We start from the raw sequence: 21770 nt of genomic DNA on the forward strand, positions 1-21770 counted from the left end.
ATGTTCATAAATACACGTAAATACACCAAATTGTAATACAATTCCTAGACTGAGTATATATCTACAATTAGACATTTACTGGGACCTGGTCAATTCTTGATAATAACAAGTGGTATATGTAAGAGATAAATTTGTCCTGGTATCCGGGCGGACACATATTACTATTATAAAAAGTCCATGGTTACAGAATTTACTAGTATTTTTAGTCCGATGTTAGTAATTTATGTCAATAATTTTTAAAATATAATAAAAATTACTAGAAAACAAGTCTTAGGACAATTTTTCCTAGGAAAATAAGTGCCAGACATATTTTACTAGCTATGGACTTATTTTCCTAGGAAAATTTGTCCTGGGACTTAAATTCCTAGTAAAATAATGGTCATGGACTTGATTAACTAGGAAAAAAAGTCTGGCGGACAAATTTTACTACTGGACCAAATTTACTGTTACATATATTCATAAAAAAAAATTGGAAAATAAATAGCAAAGCTGTTTTTTGTTTGTTTGTTTTGGGGGCGGGGTTGAATTAAACATTATCGTTTTCTTAATGAATTTCTAAATACAAAGCTAACATGAAATCGATTGAAAGGCTTTTTTGTTCTCTTTTGTTCAAAGTTGGTGTCATAACAATTCATAAAAATGATCGAATACAAAACAGAAAGGAAAACACCAACCCACAAGTAACAAAACAATTAGTAAATAGACAAATCAGCGAATAATTGAAACGTAAATTGGTAAATTCACGCAAAAAAATAAAATAAACATTAACATTTAAAAATAAGCAGAATGAGTCATGAACGAAGCTGTTGACAAGAATTTTTGTGGAAGAATGTTTCAACTAAGAATTTGATAAGAAGTGCTGGCACTTTGCCATCTAGTTCTTTACAGTAACATTATGTAATATATAGCTACCAAGCTTATGCGTTATCCTTTAAGTATCTTTCGTTTGGCTTAATATTGTTGAAGGCCGGTAACCTATAGTTGCTAACTTCTACGTTATTTTGTCTCTGTTGGAGAGGTGTTTCATTGCAATCATACATACCACATCTTCTTATTTTTATGTTATTAATAACGGTTAAAACTATACTGCTGTTACTCAATAACGTTCCTGACAATTTAAAAAGCAATACTAATACCTTGCATAGATGTGTCATCCTGTGCTCTTTATGATGGCGTTGTATGAAATCTTCTATCAAGTACAGCAGCCGATATTTGAGTGTAGAATGCAATGATTTTATACGGACAGGTAAAGTAAAATAATACGATTTGGTTTAATTGCCAATGAGACATCTATACATTCAGACAAAAGGACCATAAAATGAGAACAATTGGGATCATTGTATGGTCATCAGCAATGAGTAAAACACTTTGAACTGTTTTGGTATCTGTCAAAAATCTTTTATCCGCCATAATAATGTTTTTGTTTTTATTTGTATTTTTTGTTATCTATCATTCCGTTATTGTAGAGGCAAGTGATTTTCCTGTACTGGTATGCACTATAGTGCCATTTATATCCCCTATGTTAGTCGTGAGCAGAAAAGGACGAGAATTGAGATCATCGTGAATAAAAAAGGGGGAGGTTAAAATCTAATAAAAAAGTAAACAACATCAGGAAACCCTGCATATAAGTATGGCTTCAACAATGAACAAATTCAATACTGTATAGTCAACTATACAGTTAAGTAGATATAAGAAGATGTGGTATGAGTGCCAATGATACAACTCTCCATCCAAGCCACAATTTGTAAAAGTAAACCATTATAGGTCAAAGTACGGCCTTCAACACGGAGCCTTGGCTCACACTGAACAGCAAGCTATAAAGGGCACCAAAAATGACTAGTGTAAAACCATTCAAACAGGAAAACCAACGGTCTAATTTATATAAATCAAAGCATCATCGATGTTGTGATCCAGCCATATTCATAGCTAGTCTGATATTCTTTCTGACCATATTTTTTCAATATTTTTTTCTCTTATCATTTCCAATCTTACTGTTAAATTTCTATGTTTAACTTATTGCCCACAGGTAGGGAATTTCGCAATATTGATTCAAATAATGATATATATATTGATATTTCAATTTTAGACTCTGTCAGATTTTTTTTTATATAAATATTTGCGTTTTTAATGGTATTGACATGAATGGAAAGGGAAATCATCAAACAAGTTATATTTCTTTTTATATGCCATTAAAAATAACTGGCTTAATAATTTCCAGAAAGAGGCCTTGGAAATGCACTTTCTCAACAACAAAAGTGAAAAAAAATAATAACTATTTTTTATCTAAATTGGTGTTCATTCTTCATTAAGAAAAAATACATTTCCTGTATTCAAATTTAAATGTACAAATACCTAATACTGAGATATTTCCAATTACTGTTAAATGCAGAACAAACAAATAAATTTTACTGCAGAAAATGCTCAGGTAAGAGTTATGCAATTTTGTTTATTGTTTCAACCAAATTTCTGATAATTGTAACTAATTTTAAATAAGATCTTGATTATTGACTTATGTCAGAAGATAATGACAATGATTTTAAACTGAAATAAAATTTGCTTGCATTTTTTATACATATTTTTACATTTTTTTCTTTTCTTTGAAAAAAAACCACGCCTGATTAATCATTCAGCTAGCTAGCAAAATTAACAGAATATTTTAATGTAGTGTAGATCAAAATAAATAATACATTTGTAGGTTTACTATTAAAGGTCAAGAATGTGTGTATTCAGTTAGGTGTGTAATAAATTGTGCCTATTTAATTATGTAACAGGTCAGGATATTAAATGTGATGAATTAAGACTGGGGTTGTTTCCAATTAATACTTACACCTTTGAGTGTAATTATTTGAAAATCATGACAGTTTATAATCATACTGACTCTTACTTGCCTATGGAAAGAATTAGAGTAATACTTTTTCAAAAAAGTGTGGGAATCAACTTAGATATATATTAACACACATGCTGACCTAAATTTCATAGAACAAAAACTTACACAAGCATAAGATAATAATATAATACTTTCAAAATTGTTACCAACTGATTCAATTGATGTAAAAATACTTTTTCAAATTAAATCATAAATAGTAAATCATTATAAATTTTGATTTACAAAGGAACTATATGCAAGTGTATATCTAAAATAAAAGGGTTGTTCGACCAATCTTTTCTTAATTTAAGGGCAAATAACAGTTGGCAATTGATGATACAAATGGTGTAGAAAGTTTCTGCAAGTCATAAAAACACATAATTAGCGTCATGACATGTCTTCAACATTAGTATTCTGCACCATCTCCAAAAACAGAGTGATTGCATAGATCCAGCATAGCAGAATCAAAAACGAGAAACACTTATGAACCACATCAACAAACGACAAACCACTGAACATCAGGTTCCTGACTTAGAACAGGTTCAAACAAATGCAGCGGGTTTAAATGTTTTAATAGGTGCCAACCTTCCCCCTTCCTGAAACAATAGTTTAACATCACAACATAGAAAGACACACTATAAAATATCTTAAATTCTAATTCGTAAACTCAAACGAACATAAAATATTTATCAAATAACCACAAACTCTTACATGGGAGACGTCAGAGACAAGCGCACATTTTATTATAAATATGAGTATAATATTGTGGAAAGTTCATATAAATACACAGGTATTAAGCAGCTTGTACATGTACTGGTTTCCCCATACTAGTGGTCTACAAATCTGAAAATAAATAATATAATTAATAATATTATTTATTTGGCAAAATGCTACTGTGCAATTTGACTGCAATGGCTCGAATGACTTTAAACCACCTGAGTTCACTCGTGCATGAACTCAATATCCAAATCAAACCGACCTTACTATAATTAACCAAACACTAGTCAACTATAAACAAACAACATTTTTACATGTTCGATTTTTGTACAACTTTGATAAATACATAATTGAAATGGCTAAACTCAATCATAAGACATATTAACAAAAACATGTGAACATACACAGTTTGTTAATGTGTTGTGCTGTTCATCACTGTCCAAGATTGGGGAGGGATGAGTGCTCACAAACATATTTAACATCGCCACATTCTATATGGGTTTGTCCCATGTTAGGTTAGTATAATTCAGTGGTTGCCGTTGCTTGATCCCTGTCATACTATTAGGTATGTGTAAGTATTTTACCTATTTTGTTTTGTAGCAAGAAAACTAGTCTCCCTACCCCCTTTTTTTATTTTTAGAAAGCACATTATATGAGCTTTTTTCTCATATTTTACCTTAAAATTCTATCGTTAAGTTTTCTTTATTTCATCACACAAAATTGGGTTTTTCATGTATAATCTTTACAAAATCTGACAATTTTGCACAACCTGTAGATTAAAAATGCTCTGTGACCCCACCCCCTCATTCAAAACAAAATCATCTGCCTTAAGAAGAAATAATGCTGAACACTAGATTAGATGCCTTTCATTTTTACATGTTGGTAGATTCCTGTCTAATTGAGACACCACTTTTTACTAATTTTCATAAAATAAAAATAACAGTTCTTTAAAGTAAATTTTATTGTGAAAAATATTATAAAAATAACATTAAGCTTTAAAACATCTATAAAAAATAAATTAGATTGAAAAATGCTTAAATAACAGAAAACTATAATGAGTGTCAATAGAAATGCAACACATCTTTTTGAACCCTTGTTCAATGATATTTACAAAATAAATCAATAATTGTATTCTCTGAACATTTGGCTACACTTAACTTGAACAATTTGTTGTCACATCACTTTTTTTTATATATATTTTTCCACTAGTCTCATAGTGCACAAAATTAAAACTTCCAGATTTGCATACAAATGTGATTATAATTGTTAAATCAACCATTCTTATTTCCTTACAGATTTATGTAGTTAAAATTTTCTGACCAACAATCAAATTTCATTTCTTTGTTGGTTAAAAGTGGATGTCTATGTTTAAATCTTAAAATCATGAATCCCTAAAAATTGCCAGAAAAGTTATGTATGCATATCTTAAGAAAGCATCGAAAGATTGCAATGAATAGTTTTTTTGCTTTAATTTTTATTGGATAGAAAATAAACATTAGAATTAGATTTCTATTGTCACTCAGTATATACTTGTCATTAATCAAAATAATTAGACATGGGATTATTGTTAATAAAATGAATAGGTAAACTCTCCCTTTCTATCTTGATCTACTTAAGGTTATTTTTGTATGGACCAAAGATAGAAACGATCCTGCTCCATCACCAGACCTCAGAGGTAGTGGTAAAAGAAGCCAGAATCAGTGATATCAACATACTTGCCAAGATTTCAAGAGCTCTAATTTTAGCTTGACATTTGGTATAGACATTTGTCTATTGTTACAGACCTTACTTTGACCTCTACATATTTATTGCTTTTTGTGGTTGGTGTATCATTCCCATATAGCCCACACCACTGTTTATTCATTTACTGTAAACTTAGAATTTTTTTACAAGTTCTGATTAATTTGATTGTTCAACAAATGACAAAGAAAGCTTTATGAGTATTGCAATTTTTAGAAAATGCTGCTTTATACAAATAATGCTATCAAAATTCAAAATGTCAGGATTTTTTTGTTGAAAACTATCCCCTCCAAATTTTTGCAAAAATTTTAGATTTTCATTACTCATATAAATATTTATATTGCTTATTTAACATTTCATGAACACTTTCGATAGGTGAACTAGCAAACTACTTTCCCTGAAAAATTACCATATAAATATGGTTTTTCTGAAAGACATAAGTTTACTGTCCCTGATATATTATTGATGTCTATATGAAAAAAAAACAATAATTATGAATTATAATACACATTCATAACAATGATGAGACTTTAATAAAACATTGAATTGAATTGAATTGAATATCAACATTAAGTACACTTCATAAATTCTTATTACAGTTACAGTATTTTACAAAAATATTTCCTTTATGTTTAGAGGATTAAACTTCAAAACTCATCCTATCACCAATGTAAATAGTGTATCAGCATTAGTAGATACAAAAATCCTAAATTATACCAAAAGTAAATTATAATTAAATTTCTAATATTAATGAAGTTATTCTCATAATCAAATAACATAGTTAGTACTTACAAAGAAAATCAGTATTAACAATACAGCTAATATATTTTTTTTTAAACTGTAAAATTATTTGAGGAAACACATAATTTGAAAATGTTGGCATTTTTCCAACAAAATATAGGTTGATATATATATGTATATGGATTTACAAGAAAACAAAATTTGATCCTGTATAAATTGGCCGTTTAATTTTATGATCATCGTTAATATGAGACTTCCACTTTAACTTTAAATCAAAATATCAAGAATAATGTGTAAGTATACTTTCTAGTATTAGAAAGAGAAAAAATATTGTTTTTGCACGATATCAATATCACAAAGTAATTATTTACCAATTAAAAGACCAGATAATACTGCACACTTTCAATATATTTAATGAAATCCTTTTTTAAAAACTTTATCAAGGATGGGTCTTATTTGTGGAAGCTATTGAAGACAAATAAGACTTTACCATCATAAATTCATAGTGAACCACTTAACTATGATAAATTCACAGTTTTCCATTAATTAATTCATAAATACACAATGATGGCACATAACAATAGAAACTTTTCATTTTATAGCATTTTTCTACCATAAATAACTAATGGAGTTATCTCCCTTGTATTGCAGTTGATTGTCAAAATTTAGATGTTTCAATTGATTATTGTTTGTTAAATTTCCAGTGGAAAATGTAATTTGCACAATCAAAAGTTTGATGTATTACAAAAGTAATATTTCAATATTGCAGACAGTTAGCGGTGTAAAATCACTGATACATCTACATAAAATGACATCTATATATGTAGCAATCAGCATGTAAATAACTTTATTTAATAATAAGTTTTAATGAAGAAAAAAATAATAATTTACCACAAATATAGAATATCTAATCAATGGTCATATTTTAATATTGCTTACAGTTAGCAGTGTAAAATCACTGATATATCTACATAAAATGACATCTATATATGTAGCAATGAGCATGTTAATAACTTTATTTCATAACAAGTTTTATTGAAAACATTTTTTTTTTTACCTATAAATATAGCACATCTTATCAACGTTTGTTTTTAACTTAACTATTCTTCTAAAATGCTAAAGATATCACATGACAAAAAGATTTATACACTCTACTATAGTTATTTTATAACTGAAAATAAAAAAACATAATGCAAAATGGCATATAGTTTTACTGGTGTGAAATTTTATTCCATTTTTTACCATTTCGATAAAAATAAATCTTCATTTTAAATCTTGCCAAACAAAGCAAAAAAAAACTTAACAAAGCCATATTCACACTCTACTACAGGTTGTTAGTACGGCATATGAAATAGGATGTGTATTCCTATTTGCTGTACAGATACACATTAATACAGTGTGATATTTTGAACTGTAAATGTTTTTGATATAAAATATATTTGATGGTCATATACTTGGTGGAATAATACTGAAACTATCACAGATAAAAGTGAAATGATATTTATAACTTAAATCACTTTCATGTCAATCATACTTATAAAAACTGCATTTAAAAAAAATTAACATTTCAAAATCAACAATGATGAACAGGTGTAACAAGAAATAAATACAATTTAAAACAAGAGTATAAGTCCATAGGACATGATTCCCCTCTCACACTTTCATATTTTTATGGTGTAAAAACTTTAACCTGAAACCGTTAAACAAAATGGTGACATTTAATGGTGCCCGAATTGAGGATTTACTATATCTAGTCTTATGTTAGTGCTTTCAAACAAAGTAAAAGAAAGTCATCAAAACTTGCACATTTAACATGAAAAAAGGGTTTGTTATACAGGGACCACTATTGTCATTTAAACAACATTGATTGAAATTTGAAAACTAGAAGTCACAAAAACAATAATTCCCATTTTTTTTTTATAGAAACTGCCTTTCCAGCTTTTTGGTATTATATGATATAATTTTTAAAATAAGACATCTAAATTCTTCTTTTACAAAATTATGCCACTTTATGTTTAATATACAAAGGAGTAGGTTCAGTAAGACCCCTTTTTGGCCCCAAAATATAGCAGTTTTACAAAATTGTTAAAATGTAAACGTTTATCTATTTATTGGAAAGTAGAATACTTCTGCTACATAAATATCGGCTGTTTTTGACAATACAATGTACATATGTCGGGTACTAGCATCCTAAAGTCATGCTTAATTACTGAAATCTTCATAATTTTAGCATTTCAGTTAAATTTTAGACGGTTTCCGTCTTAAATGGAAGTGGCCGCATTTGTGTTCATTCTTAATATTTAAATGTAAGTTGTATTTCATGATGATACATAATATATATAAAGGTTGAGAGTGAACACGGATGCGGCAACCTTCATTTTTGACTAAAACCATCTGAAAAGTGACATATTATGGCTTATTTGATAGATTTTTCATATTTCAGCTTGCATTTGAGCGTCTTAAATGACTAAATCAGTTCAAATCTTTAACATAAAATAATTGAATCGACTGAAATTAACACTTAAGTGTTTAAAAAGTGTACAAAATATTTCATCGGATAAACCTGAAATTTAAGGCCAAAATCGGCTCTTACCGGACCTACTCCTTTATTGGTTCATGTGCAAGCCAATAGTATTGAGATTTTATTATATGTCAAAGTTGTAATTGTGATGAGGACAAAACATGTATAATTCATGTATTAAATTTTCATTTGCACTTCAAACTCCAGAAAACAAACATACATACAAATTTCACATAACAATAACAAAAATTGGATTAATAAGTATAAGAATTACAATATGCAAAATTAAACAATTAGTTAAAACATGAAAATATTCATAACTGATTTTCCAGAAGAAAAGTTTATACGATAGGAGTATTGAGGTTGTCTTGACTACATGTATTATCCATTGTAGTAGGAATCATACCATAACTCTCCAGATTTCTTCAGGGACCTGCAAAAAATTAAAAAAACATTTTAATCATCAGATAGTGTGACAAAATATTGCTCTCTCTCAACAAAAAAGGCAAATTCTAATCTCAGATTTCAAGCCCAATCTATGATATTTGGTTATGGTTTTTATCATAATAAAAACCAATATTAAGACAAAAATCAGGTCCAGGGTTGGTAAAATATGAATGTGCATTAGCCAATAAATCAGGTTATGGTGTATAGTTCAAAATATGTGATGTATATTTTATTAAAGATTAATGCTTCAAAAGGAGAAAGTACATATTTAGGTATATTTGGCCGTGTAAAAACACCATTATCAATCTTTATAAAAATAAAATGTGGTATGATTGCCAATGAAACAACTGTCCACCAGAGACCAAATGATGAAGAGGTAAGCAACTTTAGGTCACTGTACGGCCTTCAACAATGAGCAAAACCCATATCGCACAACAAGCTATAAAAGGCCCCAAAATGTTTTTTAAGCTACAGAACAAAGACTTTCAGTAAACGTGAATATAAGGCATACCTTATTAACATATTTAAACTGGCAGGACATGAAAGGAACACATAAATGAGATTTTTTTGAGATTTTTACAATTCCTAAAAATACTACTTTTAGGAATGTTTTATCTAAATTAACAAAGACTATAAGCTTCACACAAAACAAATTTTTGCCAATAAAAAAATAATCTTTTCACAACAAAAGATAACAAAAAACAATACTTGTACACTAATTAAATATGGTATAAATTTATTAATTCTCCTTTACTTGTAAAATAATAAGGCTTTGATTGCAAGAAAAATGGCAGCAAGAGTAACTGTACACTATGAAAAAGGGAAATAACTCTACTTACGTAACCAGTCTCGCAAATGCTCCAAACAGAGGCAGACTTAAATATTCAATATTATGCTTTTTACACAGAGACTTGACTAATGGTGCTACTTTATGTAGATTATGACGAGGCATTGTGGGAAACAAGCTGAAAGAAAACAAATTATCTATTTACAAGAATGTTTAATTTCATAACAGGAATTCATGTAATAGTACAAAATTTTTTTAACCAGTAAAAGTCTGAAATGGCCTATATTTGTACTCGACTGTACTGATTTTTACTCGACCAGTCTGAATTGGTCTGAATTTTACTTGACATTACTCGACCTCAGTCTTAACCATACTCGACTGTACTGATTTGTACTTGACCCTTATCTTTGCCATTGAAAATAGTCTGAACTATTACTCGACCAGTCTGAAACTGTCTTAACCCATTCTCGACCTGTACTCGACCTATTTTTTTCAGTCTGAACCATACTCGCCCAAAGGTCAAAACAATACTCGACCAGTCTCAACCATACTTGACCAAATAACCTCTACTTTTTCTAAATTTTAACTGTTAAAATAAATTTCTTTTTAACTGACATAACAACAGCCACAATAAAATAAAGATATATTATAAAACAGATATTTACATTCTTACATGATTCTCAGATTTATCAAATAGAGACAGTTAAATCAAATTATCTTATGTAATAATTTAATTATATTAATTTTAAAGTTTTAGAGTTTTGTTAAAAAAAAATTCTTTTACCTAAAAACCACACCTATACTGAGGGTAATTAAACCTTATTAAGGTGCTTCTTGTTTGGCATGTGTTTTTTTTTTAAATTAATTTTCCTAAATTCCTAAATAAAAACTACATAGGTTTCATGGTTACATACAAAAAATGTACAATAGTTATATAATTATCTTTTTAATGAGGTAACAACAGCCAACAAAATCACTGAAATTGTTTAACCTTATTTTAGAAATATATCTATTTATCATAATTTGGGATATATTATATACAATATATATCAAAAAGGGATAAAAATTAAAGAAATTAATAAAATTGTTCTTCTGATTAGTGGTGAAGTATAAAGTAATACCTCCTGCTTGGGGCAAACTATTGAAAAAGATCATACCTGGTCAGAGAGTATTAACTTCTAAATAACATTCATTCAAAATTGCAACATCCTGTGAAACTTAAATCACAAGGCCTATTGAATTCACTAGATAAGTAATACACGAGTTTAAGAAAAACAGGGCTTTCTTTTTACCTGTAAAACATACATGTACTGAGGTAATTAAACCTTATTAAAGTGCTTCTTGTATGCCATGTCTTTAATTTTGACAAAACTTATTTAAATTTAATTGAAATAAATTTTTATTGTAACTTTGGAACACATTTCCTTTTTTAAAAGTTTATCACAGGATTACTATGGAAGTTCTATTATCATGATTATATTAAATTCTTGGTTTAACAAAACAAAGGTGCCATTTTTTAAATTTATCAAGTTGCTTTATATGCCATTTTATATATATTTTAATTAAAAAAAATGTTCACTGCATTATTAACTAAACTCAACTGACACCATAAATCTCTACTAGGCTTAAGTAAATGGTGAAAATTGTCCAGTAACCATAAAATATATCTGAAACATTCAAAAAATTTTGAATAACATTGAAAATATTAGTCACAATTCAGTTTTGAGATTATTTGATCAGCTTGTTTTATTTTTATTTTAAAGGTGATATATATGTATGTATATAAGTGTTGATGAATATGGTGTTGAAGTTATATTATGTTTATTGTGAAATTTTGGTTTCAATGCTATATTGAATACATTTTTAATTTCAAATTATTGTTCAAATTTCTAGCCAGGGGAAATAGCTGTTGTTAAAAACAGTTCCTAAATTGATGAAATACAATAGATAGATACAAAAAATAGGTCTAGGTTGGTTAAGACTTGGTCGAGTATGGTTCAGACTAGGTCTAGCATGAATCAGACTAGGTCCAGTATGGTTCAGACTAGGTTGAGCATGGTTCAGACTAGGTCGATTATGGTTCAGACTTGTATAAAATGGTTAAGTACTGGTAGAGTACAAGTTCAGACTGTTAAGTATGGTTCAGACTACAGTTGAGTATTATCAAGTAAATTTCAGACCAATTCAGACTGGCCGAGTAAAAATCAGTACAGTCGAGTACAGACTGGTTTGTAGTGAAATAAGACATGAGTGCAACAAGATAAGAGGAACACACAAAAGTTTTAATCTATCAACAATTTCATTTAACAGTCTTTTATATCTGTATATGTAAGAGTCAAAAGATTTTTGGGGCATAGTTATGCCCCTTCCAATCTTTCCTTTAATTTTGTTTGTAATAAACACATAACTTACTGATGTTCAATCTGAAAGTTTAAATGTCCCGTGAACCAATCGTTGAACAGTCCCTGGTCAACATTACATGTAGATACCAGCTGTGATGTGAACCAATCATTATCACGATCCACGTCAATCTTCATCGATATGTGGCTCATCTGTGTCACCCACACAAACCAATGGCTCTCCAGAAATCTGTTGTAAACAAAAACACATGTCAAATAGTATCATAACCATACTTAGCTAATTCGTGTTAATCAATTTTTCTAAAAATATCTACTATAGTAGCTATCAGTTTCTTGAATCCCATTAACAATGAGTAACAAACAGACTTCAGTGAATCTGTAATTTAGTGGTTGTTGTTTGTTCCTGTAAATCATATTTGTTTTTCTCTTATTGTTTTGTACTTAAATCAGGCAGTTAGTTTGATTTTTGAATTGTTTTACATTAGCCATTTTGACTTTTTTAGCTTGATATGTGGCATGATGCGGTATGGGTTTTGCTCATTGTTGAATGCCTTACAGTGATCTATAGTAGCTAACTTCTACGTCATTTGGTCCCTGTGGAGAGTTGTCTCATTAGCAATCATACCACATCTTCAGTATCCCTCAGTACAGAAGATCACCAATAGCAACAAAAACACAAAATTACTAATGATTCCAATTACAATATATAAATAGAAATACTCACCTTACAAACATATAGAATCCAAAAACTCCCCATGCACCCAAGAACTGTGTGTACAGGTAAAAATACTCACCTTACAAACATATAGAATCCAAAAACTCCTCATGCACCCCAGAACTGTGTGTACAGGTAAAAATACTCACCTTACAAACATATAGAATCCCAAAAGTTCCCCATGCACCCAAGAACTGTGTGTACAGGTAAAAATACTCACCTTACAAACATATAGAATCCAAAAACTCCCCATGCACCCTAGAACTGTGTGTACAGGTAAAAATACTCACCTTACAAACATATAGAATCCAAAAGTTCCCCATGCACCCCAGAACTGTGTGTACAGGTAAAAATAACGGCCAAAGAATGACACTGTCATCAACAAATCCTGAAATAAAAAATAAAATTTAAATATTATTTTTCCTCTTATCAAGTGTAAATAAATGATAGATTTATATGTACACTGACCATGCTGAGGGCTGTTCCAGAAAATACTATGCCCCCCCCCCCTAGGGAAGGCAATTTTTAAAAATTTATTTGAAATACCAAAATGCAAAGGGAGTGTTGTTCTAATTTATTCTTATTTCTGTGGGTGGTGGGGGTTAAAAAAAAGTGCCCTCCCTGGGGGGGGGCATGGTATTTTCTGGAACAGCCCTGACAGGGTAGCTCTACAAATGAGATATGTGATATGCTTCACTGAGGCAGCTACCAAACTTTTCTATTACAATATTATGTACTTATCCACTTTAATTGAGTGCTAATAAGGAATAAAAAAATATATAGTTACAAAATATAAATTGAAAACATGTCCTTTTATCAGCTACTTAATTATGCAAAAACTTCTATCATCAGATCTTTTCTAGATAAACTTTGAGATGAAACACTATTCCATTGCCTTTGTTTATCAAATGTATGTAGGGGCTTTTTGACAATCATGAATAATTTGGAACGTCTCTAATAAGTTAAACAAGAAACAAATGTCATCTAATTAATTTGATCAGAGACCAATCAGAATCTCCAAAACTTACCACCCAATCACGTCTTTTAAAAACAAACAAGATATTCTCAAAGTGAAAGTAGAGTGGTAACAGTAATGGTGGCATTGCTGAAAAATAAAGAAAGTAGTTATTAATATTGTAGGTTTTTTATTCTATACGCTACTAATACTTTGTCTATAATTGTAATCTAATGATGGCTATCATTATCTTTAAATCTAGCCTCATTGTATTTAACTGCAGTTTTTTTTTAAACTCAATCTAGCAAATTCAAAGTTAAGTTTATCAATGATCCATATTTTAAATATCACTTTTTACAAATCGCAAGTTAAAAAAAATTCAAACAAGTAAATATTAAGAAAGAATTGATATCATACAAGTGTAATATATCATTGTTTTATAAATTGGTAGATTTTTACACAAAATATTATCTTTTGTGAAAGCATTGCCAACATGTTACAGTTTCATTTTACCTTTTTTAGTGACAAGAAGTATGTGAAAAATTTCGGACATAAAAATTTATACTGAGATAAATGTTTTGTGTCCTGTAATTGTTTTCACCCTTGTACTTTGGTTTCTGGTGGAAATTTGTTCAATGGCAATCATACCACACCCCCTGATTTTTTTTGGTTCCCATTTACAGTTTCACAAAATATGAAGCTACTTATACTTCTACACATCAATTAGGCTAAATGTCTCAGACTTCACTTGAGATGTTCTAAAAATTTATAAAGATGGTTGAATGGCATATATGGACGTACATTTAAATTTGTGTTGTATTGTTATTAAGCTATGGGTAGTTAACAAATGTAAAATGTCAAAAATATGAACAGACATAATATTTCTAAATATTAGTAAATTTGAATATGCTTTGATTACCTGTAACCCAATATATGTCTGTGAATTTTCACTATTTTCTAGACATTTCTCAACCAGATAAAAGTGTTTATTACATTGGTTGCAATGAATTACATTGATTTCAAAGTGAAATAAAAACCAATAATTTCACATGTGAAATAAATGTGTTATTTCACTCCTCTGACGTCATACAACAATAGGCTTTGTCAAGACGTCGATAACGTCGGATCAAAACAAATTGTGAATGCGTAGAAAAAGATTTGATTTTTGATTTGAATTTTTGTGTTTTTAATGCCTCTTTTAAGCACCGCTTTTGGGCTATTTCGTGGCGGCCAGTTTTTACTGGTGGAGGAAGCTGGAATGCCCGGAGAAAACCACCGATCTTCGATAGGAAAACTGACAATCCTAGTCAATTAAGATTGGAGTCGAGTGCACCCACACGATCGGGGTTCGAACTCACAACCTCAGTGTTGACTGGCTAGTGATTACAGTAGTAACTACTTAGACCACTCGGCCACAGAGGCCCTGCATAGAAAAAGATATAGTTCCTCACATTTTCTACTTTAATTTTCTTAAAAAAAAGCCATTTGCCAATGTAATAAAAAGAATAACTAATCAAAGAATCCAAATATCGAAAAATATTCAACTTGTGACCGAAGAACACTAGTACTGAGAATTAACTCATGCGCTACGTGCATTCGTGAATTAATGTGTTGTTCGGTCACTCACTGAATATTTTTCTCTATCTGAATTCTTCGATTAGTTATTCTATAATTGTTTATCTTTGTAGGTTGAATAAATATATTAAGACAAATATCAAGTCTCTAAATTTTGAAATATACTTTACAGAAATAAATTTTTCACAAACTTACTCAAGAAAAAATAATTCTGCTGCTGATTATATGGCATAAAACCCTTCTTCTGTTTTCCCCAGGTCACAGGGAAATGTTCCCCAAGTAACAAAAGATAAGGAAAATCTACATCTGGGTCTTTCTTTCCCACATTTGGTTTAGCGTGATGCTGGAAATGACGGAAATTCCACCAATGAGATGATGCACCCTAAAAAATAACAAATATAAATAATAATGCACCTATTAGATTCATGTCTTCTGATTGGCTGAGTTTTTTTCGAGTTATCAGCTCATAGACATAATTTTGTCGTGTGACCATGACGTCATCAACGTTTTTTCATTGTTTACTCCTTAAAAATGGAATTTAGAATTAAATTAGAAGGAATGAGTCTTGACTGTAAATTGTTTTCTGTCTATTCGAAATAACCTCAATAATACACGGGTTATTTAGTGTTCACCACGTTTTTGATGTTATGTCTTCATACACAGAAAAAATATTACAGTCATTCCTTAAATAATTAAGTGAGTACTTCTTACTATTTGTGCCTATACTTAATTTGATACTTTTTTTTCAGTTGAAGATAAGTTGAAAATAAGAAAAATAGTTGTTTGAATAAAATTGGTTCATGTATAAGTATTTCATTTTAAGGTTGACTGGAGCTCTTTAACCCTTCAGTTTTCCAGAACCAAACCTTCTCTTCTCCTACATTGATTTCTACTTACCTTTATATGTCCTATTACTATATGATGAAATATTTTGTTCATTTTATGACTTGGAAATACAGAATTATGTCCATAATCATGCTGTGTCCACCCAGCTTGTGCCTGTAAGAGAAGGTAAAGAATTATAGAATTACTTGTATATATCATTCAAAAAGAAATATAGAATAATGACTGTTATAATTCTGCACCCAACCACCCGGGTCCTACTAAAAAGCGCCCGGGAGCGCCCGGGTGAAGAAAAAGCGCCTGGGGAAAAGAAAAAGCGCCCGGGGAAGAAAAAAAAAAAGCGCCCGGGGAAAAGAAAAGGCGCCCGGGGGAAATATATAGATATTGTATTGGCATGAGACAACTTTGTGTCGATGAAATAAGTTATGCACATTGATTTTTTTTTAATTTTAGACAAGTATTTTGCAAATTCAGATAATAGCCAATAGATAAAAGTTTAGAAAGCATGTGACTTCACTATTGTCCAGTTATTTTGCTGTCTTTTATTATATGACAAACGAGACAGTGAATTCAAATGCTTCATATGAACCAGATATCACTTTTTCTTATATTATATATTTTAAAGCTAAAATGTTATTATAAATATAGATTTCCGGTATTTTCTTTATAGGACCAAGAATCTCTCACCATTCTCGCAGCAGATGCTTGCAATTTTACAATTTTTACGGCATATTCCACAAGGCCAAAATATCATATTTGCTTTAGCAGTGGGTTTAACTTTTCTTTTGTTAGTGGCAGCTAGGCATGTTGAAACCCTTCCACGATCTTCCACCGTCAATTCAAGTGTGTTTAATAAAATAAAAAACTTTGAAAAGTTTTCACCATGCAGTTGCGAATATTAGACCTCGGGCACTGATTTTTTTTAAATAACGAAATATACGGTTTGATCGAGGACAATATCGTTCATGATTCTTCTATATACTCTTGTTTATATTTACTTACTTACTTATATATAATTTTGAAATCTAAAAAGTTAAAGTGCAACAACACTATCTACACACTTTAGATTTAAGGACATAACAAGCAATAATTATTTTTTTTTTTTATTCAGGAAAACATTTATTGTTATAAAATATTATTATTTTATTCTCCCGGGCGCTTTTTTTTCTTCCTCGGGCGCTTTTTTTTTCCCGGGCGCTCCCGGGCGCTTTTTAGTAGGACCGAACCACCCTGCAATTGTCAGAAGAATAAAGAAAGTATCAAACTATGTCAATAGTCAAGTCAATGTTTGAATTTCTTTGAAAGGGTTAATAAACTGTTGACACAGAGAATTGTCTAGTGTTTTGTAATTTTGATGGTTTAATGCTACCCAAAATTTGCCTGACAAATCAGTGACATTTCAGACAAATCTCAAAATGTCAACAACATTAATGATTATAACTGTTATGTTCATCCTAGAAATTTTTGATAGCATCAAATTCACTATAATAAAAAATCTTTTGTGTATGTCTCATTGAAGCTATCACTTTTCTGTCATGTATACATTGTATATATGTACTGTAAATTCAGAAATTATTGCATGCATTTATTATTGCGATTTTGTCATTTTAGACTAAAATGCGATTTTAATTTTTGCAATATTGAGAAAAATCCTGTTTAATTCATATAAAAAATTCCAAAATGAGAGTTTAAATTATTGCGATTAAAACCCTGTCCCATTTTTCCCAATGATAAAAACATCGCAATAATTTCTGAATTTACAGTAATATAATATGGAATAATTCGTATATGATTATGTAAACAGGGAGAGACAGATATGAGAATTCAAGAGTTTCCATTAGTCACTGAGCACTAGTATGTAAGTACTCTATACTACAACATGGTGTTTTACCTGAGCTGTTGCCAGAATGATGGCTGCTGCTATAAATGTATACAATCCTCCACCATAGTATGAAACAAGAAAATAGGCAAATACTTCTAACAATATGATGTGAGCTAAATGTAAAACGTAGAACCAGGGTTTGGTTTTCAGCATGCCACTGTCCTCTACATGTTTTCTCAGTTCTCTAAAGTCACTTTTTAATTCTGTCAAACTCTGAAAATACAAATAATTTTAATCTTTAAATTGGTTTTTCATACAGTGTAAGCTTTTATCCTACACTGTAAGTTTTTTGCAGAAACAATATTCATAATTTTAAATAACTACTTCTGAATCAATATTTTAATAAATAAATAAATATAATCACCTATACTACAATGAGACAGCAAGGCCATAAAAAAGAATAAGTTTGTTTGTCCTAACCCTACCTACCCAGAAAATAGCTGCCTACTCAAAATCTTTTACTGTCCTGATGTGAAAAGTTTTCTTTATTAATCAGATAGGCATGAAGACTAAAAAAACTTCTGACACTTCACCTTCTCTTTGTCGAAAAAAAAAAGAAAATGCCTAACTACCTACCCACTGTCTCTACCTATGGGTAGGGTTTGGGCAAACCAAACTATTTTAAAGTGTGGCCCAACCAAAAAAAAAATAAAAAAATAAGCAAGACGAAAAAAAAAGACATATCAATGTCAACCTCTATGATTACATTAGCTCTTCAAGTTTGTATTTGGTTTAGAATTTTCAAATAGCTTAAATTGGCCTTGAACATCACTGAAGAGACATTAAATATCAAAATGCACATATGGTACTGTTAACTTTGATGTTATAATCATGATTTTTCAGGCATATCACTTTGTCTGATTACTATTAATACACTAGGCCCTTAATTTTATTTAAACATACCTCCTCTGGCCTTTCTAGGTCTCCAACATACAGGGCTTTCATAAATTTCTTTACATAGTCTTTATCATTATGAAAAGCTCTCCATGCATCCTACAAAGAAAAAAAAAGAGAACTCTATACTGACATTAACTGTAAGCAGTTTATTGTTTACCTTAATCATGTTAATAGAACTTTCAATTACTAGGAACTTGAAAAACTTCTGAACTAAACATATACCATGTGTTTTTCATTTTCAAAAAGCCTGTAACTACAGTGTACCTTAAACTACCATTCTCATGCTTCTGGAGATTATATATTGGACTTTTCCATAGGCTGATCCAGGGGGACCCGGGCCCCCCCTTTCGTGGGAAAAATTTGGTTGATTATATAGGGAATCACTGAAGCATGACTGAAGCGGGGCCCCCCTTAGGTCAGTCAGCGGGCCCCCCTTTATGAAAAGTTCTGGATCCGCCACTGTTTTCATATGTGTTCCTGGAAAAATGAACTTTGACCTATAAAATTATGAAGGAATAACAGTAATGACAGTACTGTAATGGAACAGTTTCCACAGTCAATTGAGCATTTGACAGTTGCAAATGTAGTGCAATTGGGGACACAGTGTGGAGCCAGTAAAACAGATGATTTGCAACCATCAAATCGACAATTGGTGGCAGCAACTCTTCAACTACACCAAGTTACTGTTATTCCTATTCTAATGCATTAGAGTTTAAAAAGATTTATAAAATTGAAAAGAAATCAAATTCACTATGAGACAAGTTATGTCAAGTTTGACCTTAGGATCAGGATTATCAAATTGTAGTATTGAATGTAACAAAAAATCGTTTGATTTATCAATCGATTTTTTGTTGTATTATTATTCGTGTTATATCGTACATGCTGTAGAATGATCACTAAAATACGAATACGAAAGTTTTATTTTGATTCGGTTCACATATAACAATACAAACATAAGCTCTTAAGAGCTTTTTACCGAATATAAGGTAACACAAACACAACATTAAAACACACAACATGCAGACATGATATATAACAGCACAGTCATATCGAAATACATGCAAAGCACTTTTAAAATACATATCTAAAGCCAAAGCTGAAGCACAACTAAAAATTAAGCACAACTAAAATTAAGCACAAATAAAATATAGCACACATGCAAAAATTGTGTTAATGGAGTTTACCGTTGCATCCTGTCCACTGAAGTGCCCTAAGATTTTTCCTCCACCAGGATGCTTTTTCGCCCAGTTTGTTATATTGTAAACTTTGTTTTCTATTAATAACCATCGATCGTCCGGCTGATTGTGCTTCTTTACTTCTTCAAGAGAAATATATCTCTTCTCAATTGGTGACGAGGGGAGGGAATCTGTTTTCTTTTCCGCACCCATCGCTTGGGGAAGTGAAACAGTAACTACCGGTGTCAAAGCAAACTTTTCAAAGGCTGTTTTTCAGTCAAGTGTGCGTTTTTGTTTGGGATATAACTAGAGATTCAAAAACTGTCGAAAAGATAATAAACGCAATGTACCAATTATCATATAACTTATATCAAAATAAAGGTCCTTGTTATTGATAATAGAATATAACATTTTATGTTATAGTTACAACATACCAGTATTTGTTTCATTGCAATTTAAGAATGGTCTTTAATGAACATTTTTCCGAGAAATGATTAAAATAATTGTATTATATGCCTCTGCTTTTACGTTGAAGAAATTAACATTCAATGTATCTTTTTATTGAGGATATCTAGCTAGATTTGGACAAAATGCCCAAAACAACTCCATCATTCTCGTATTTCTGATGTGGGTTTGATTTTGCAAGGAGGTTGTATGAGAGAGGCTTATACAACCTCCTTGGATTTAGTAATAAATCCCAATGTTCTGTTAGTTCATATATCATATTAGATAAAAAAATTTACAACACAACTATCTTCGTTTATAGTCCGGCTTTATAAAAAAAAAAATCTCCGAAAAAAGCTTGATAAAAATTTTATATTTATAATCAGTCAGTCATTGGTGAATGGCTTTCTACAGTTTATATATATATATGCTCAACTGTTGACGAACTGACATTCAGATCATCTTTCTATCGAATTTTATATTGAGTTGTTGGGTAAGTTTATCATTTAATAGGACCTAACATCATAAACTGAACGTCAATAACTTTTTGTGAAATAAAAATGTCTTAATCCTGCTTGGCACCAAAAACTGCCACAGTTCTAAACAGGCTATTAGAAGTTGTTCGTGATCTTCAGCATCGATTTGAGAAGTTTGAAAAGCAAACTGCATGAGATGATAGCTGTTACACAATGCACGGTTAATTCACTTGTCCATAAAGTAATAATCGATTTTGTGATGAATCGAAGCACTGAAATTGAAGGGAGTGTTGAAACCGTGAGTCATATATGATGCACAAAACCGTGAGTCATATATGATACACAAAACCATGAGTCATATATGATACACAAAACCATGAGTCATATATGATACACAAAACCATGAGTCATATATGATACACAAAGAGGTAGATAGGTGTAAAGAACACATTTGAAACATTTCAAGTTTGAAAGGTAAAAATGTAGATTTTAGATTGCGTATCAATGAAGATGATGTTATCGAGCTAAAGTGGTGCTTAATGAAAACTGACCTTATCATTACTGGCATTCAATTTCACCAGGAGGAAAACAAAGAAGATACACTAAATTCTTTTATCAACCAAAAGTTA

General features: G+C 30.4%; 1 protein-coding gene across 1 annotated transcript; it reads right to left on the reverse strand.

Moving 5' to 3' along the window:
• Positions 1 to 4526: 4526 nt before the first annotated feature.
• On the reverse strand, positions 4527 to 20485 carry LOC127717925 (acyl-CoA 6-desaturase-like). The gene is made up of 10 exons (XM_052223796.1): positions 20231 to 20485; positions 19053 to 19142; positions 18159 to 18362; positions 16322 to 16423; positions 15620 to 15806; positions 13923 to 13999; positions 13185 to 13282; positions 12232 to 12408; positions 9872 to 9997; positions 4527 to 9018 (listed from the first exon to the last, which is right to left on the reverse strand). The coding sequence occupies exons 1-10, from the start codon at positions 20432 to 20434 to the stop codon at positions 8967 to 8969; spliced, it is 1317 nt and encodes a 438-aa protein (XP_052079756.1). The 5' UTR covers positions 20435 to 20485; the 3' UTR covers positions 4527 to 8966.
• Between the last annotated feature and the right edge of the window lie 1285 nt (positions 20486 to 21770).

Source organism: Mytilus californianus, unplaced genomic scaffold (genome assembly GCF_021869535.1).
Source record: "Mytilus californianus isolate M0D057914Y unplaced genomic scaffold, xbMytCali1.0.p SCAF_10, whole genome shotgun sequence".
Classification (NCBI taxonomy): Eukaryota; Metazoa; Mollusca; class Bivalvia; order Mytilida; family Mytilidae; genus Mytilus; species Mytilus californianus.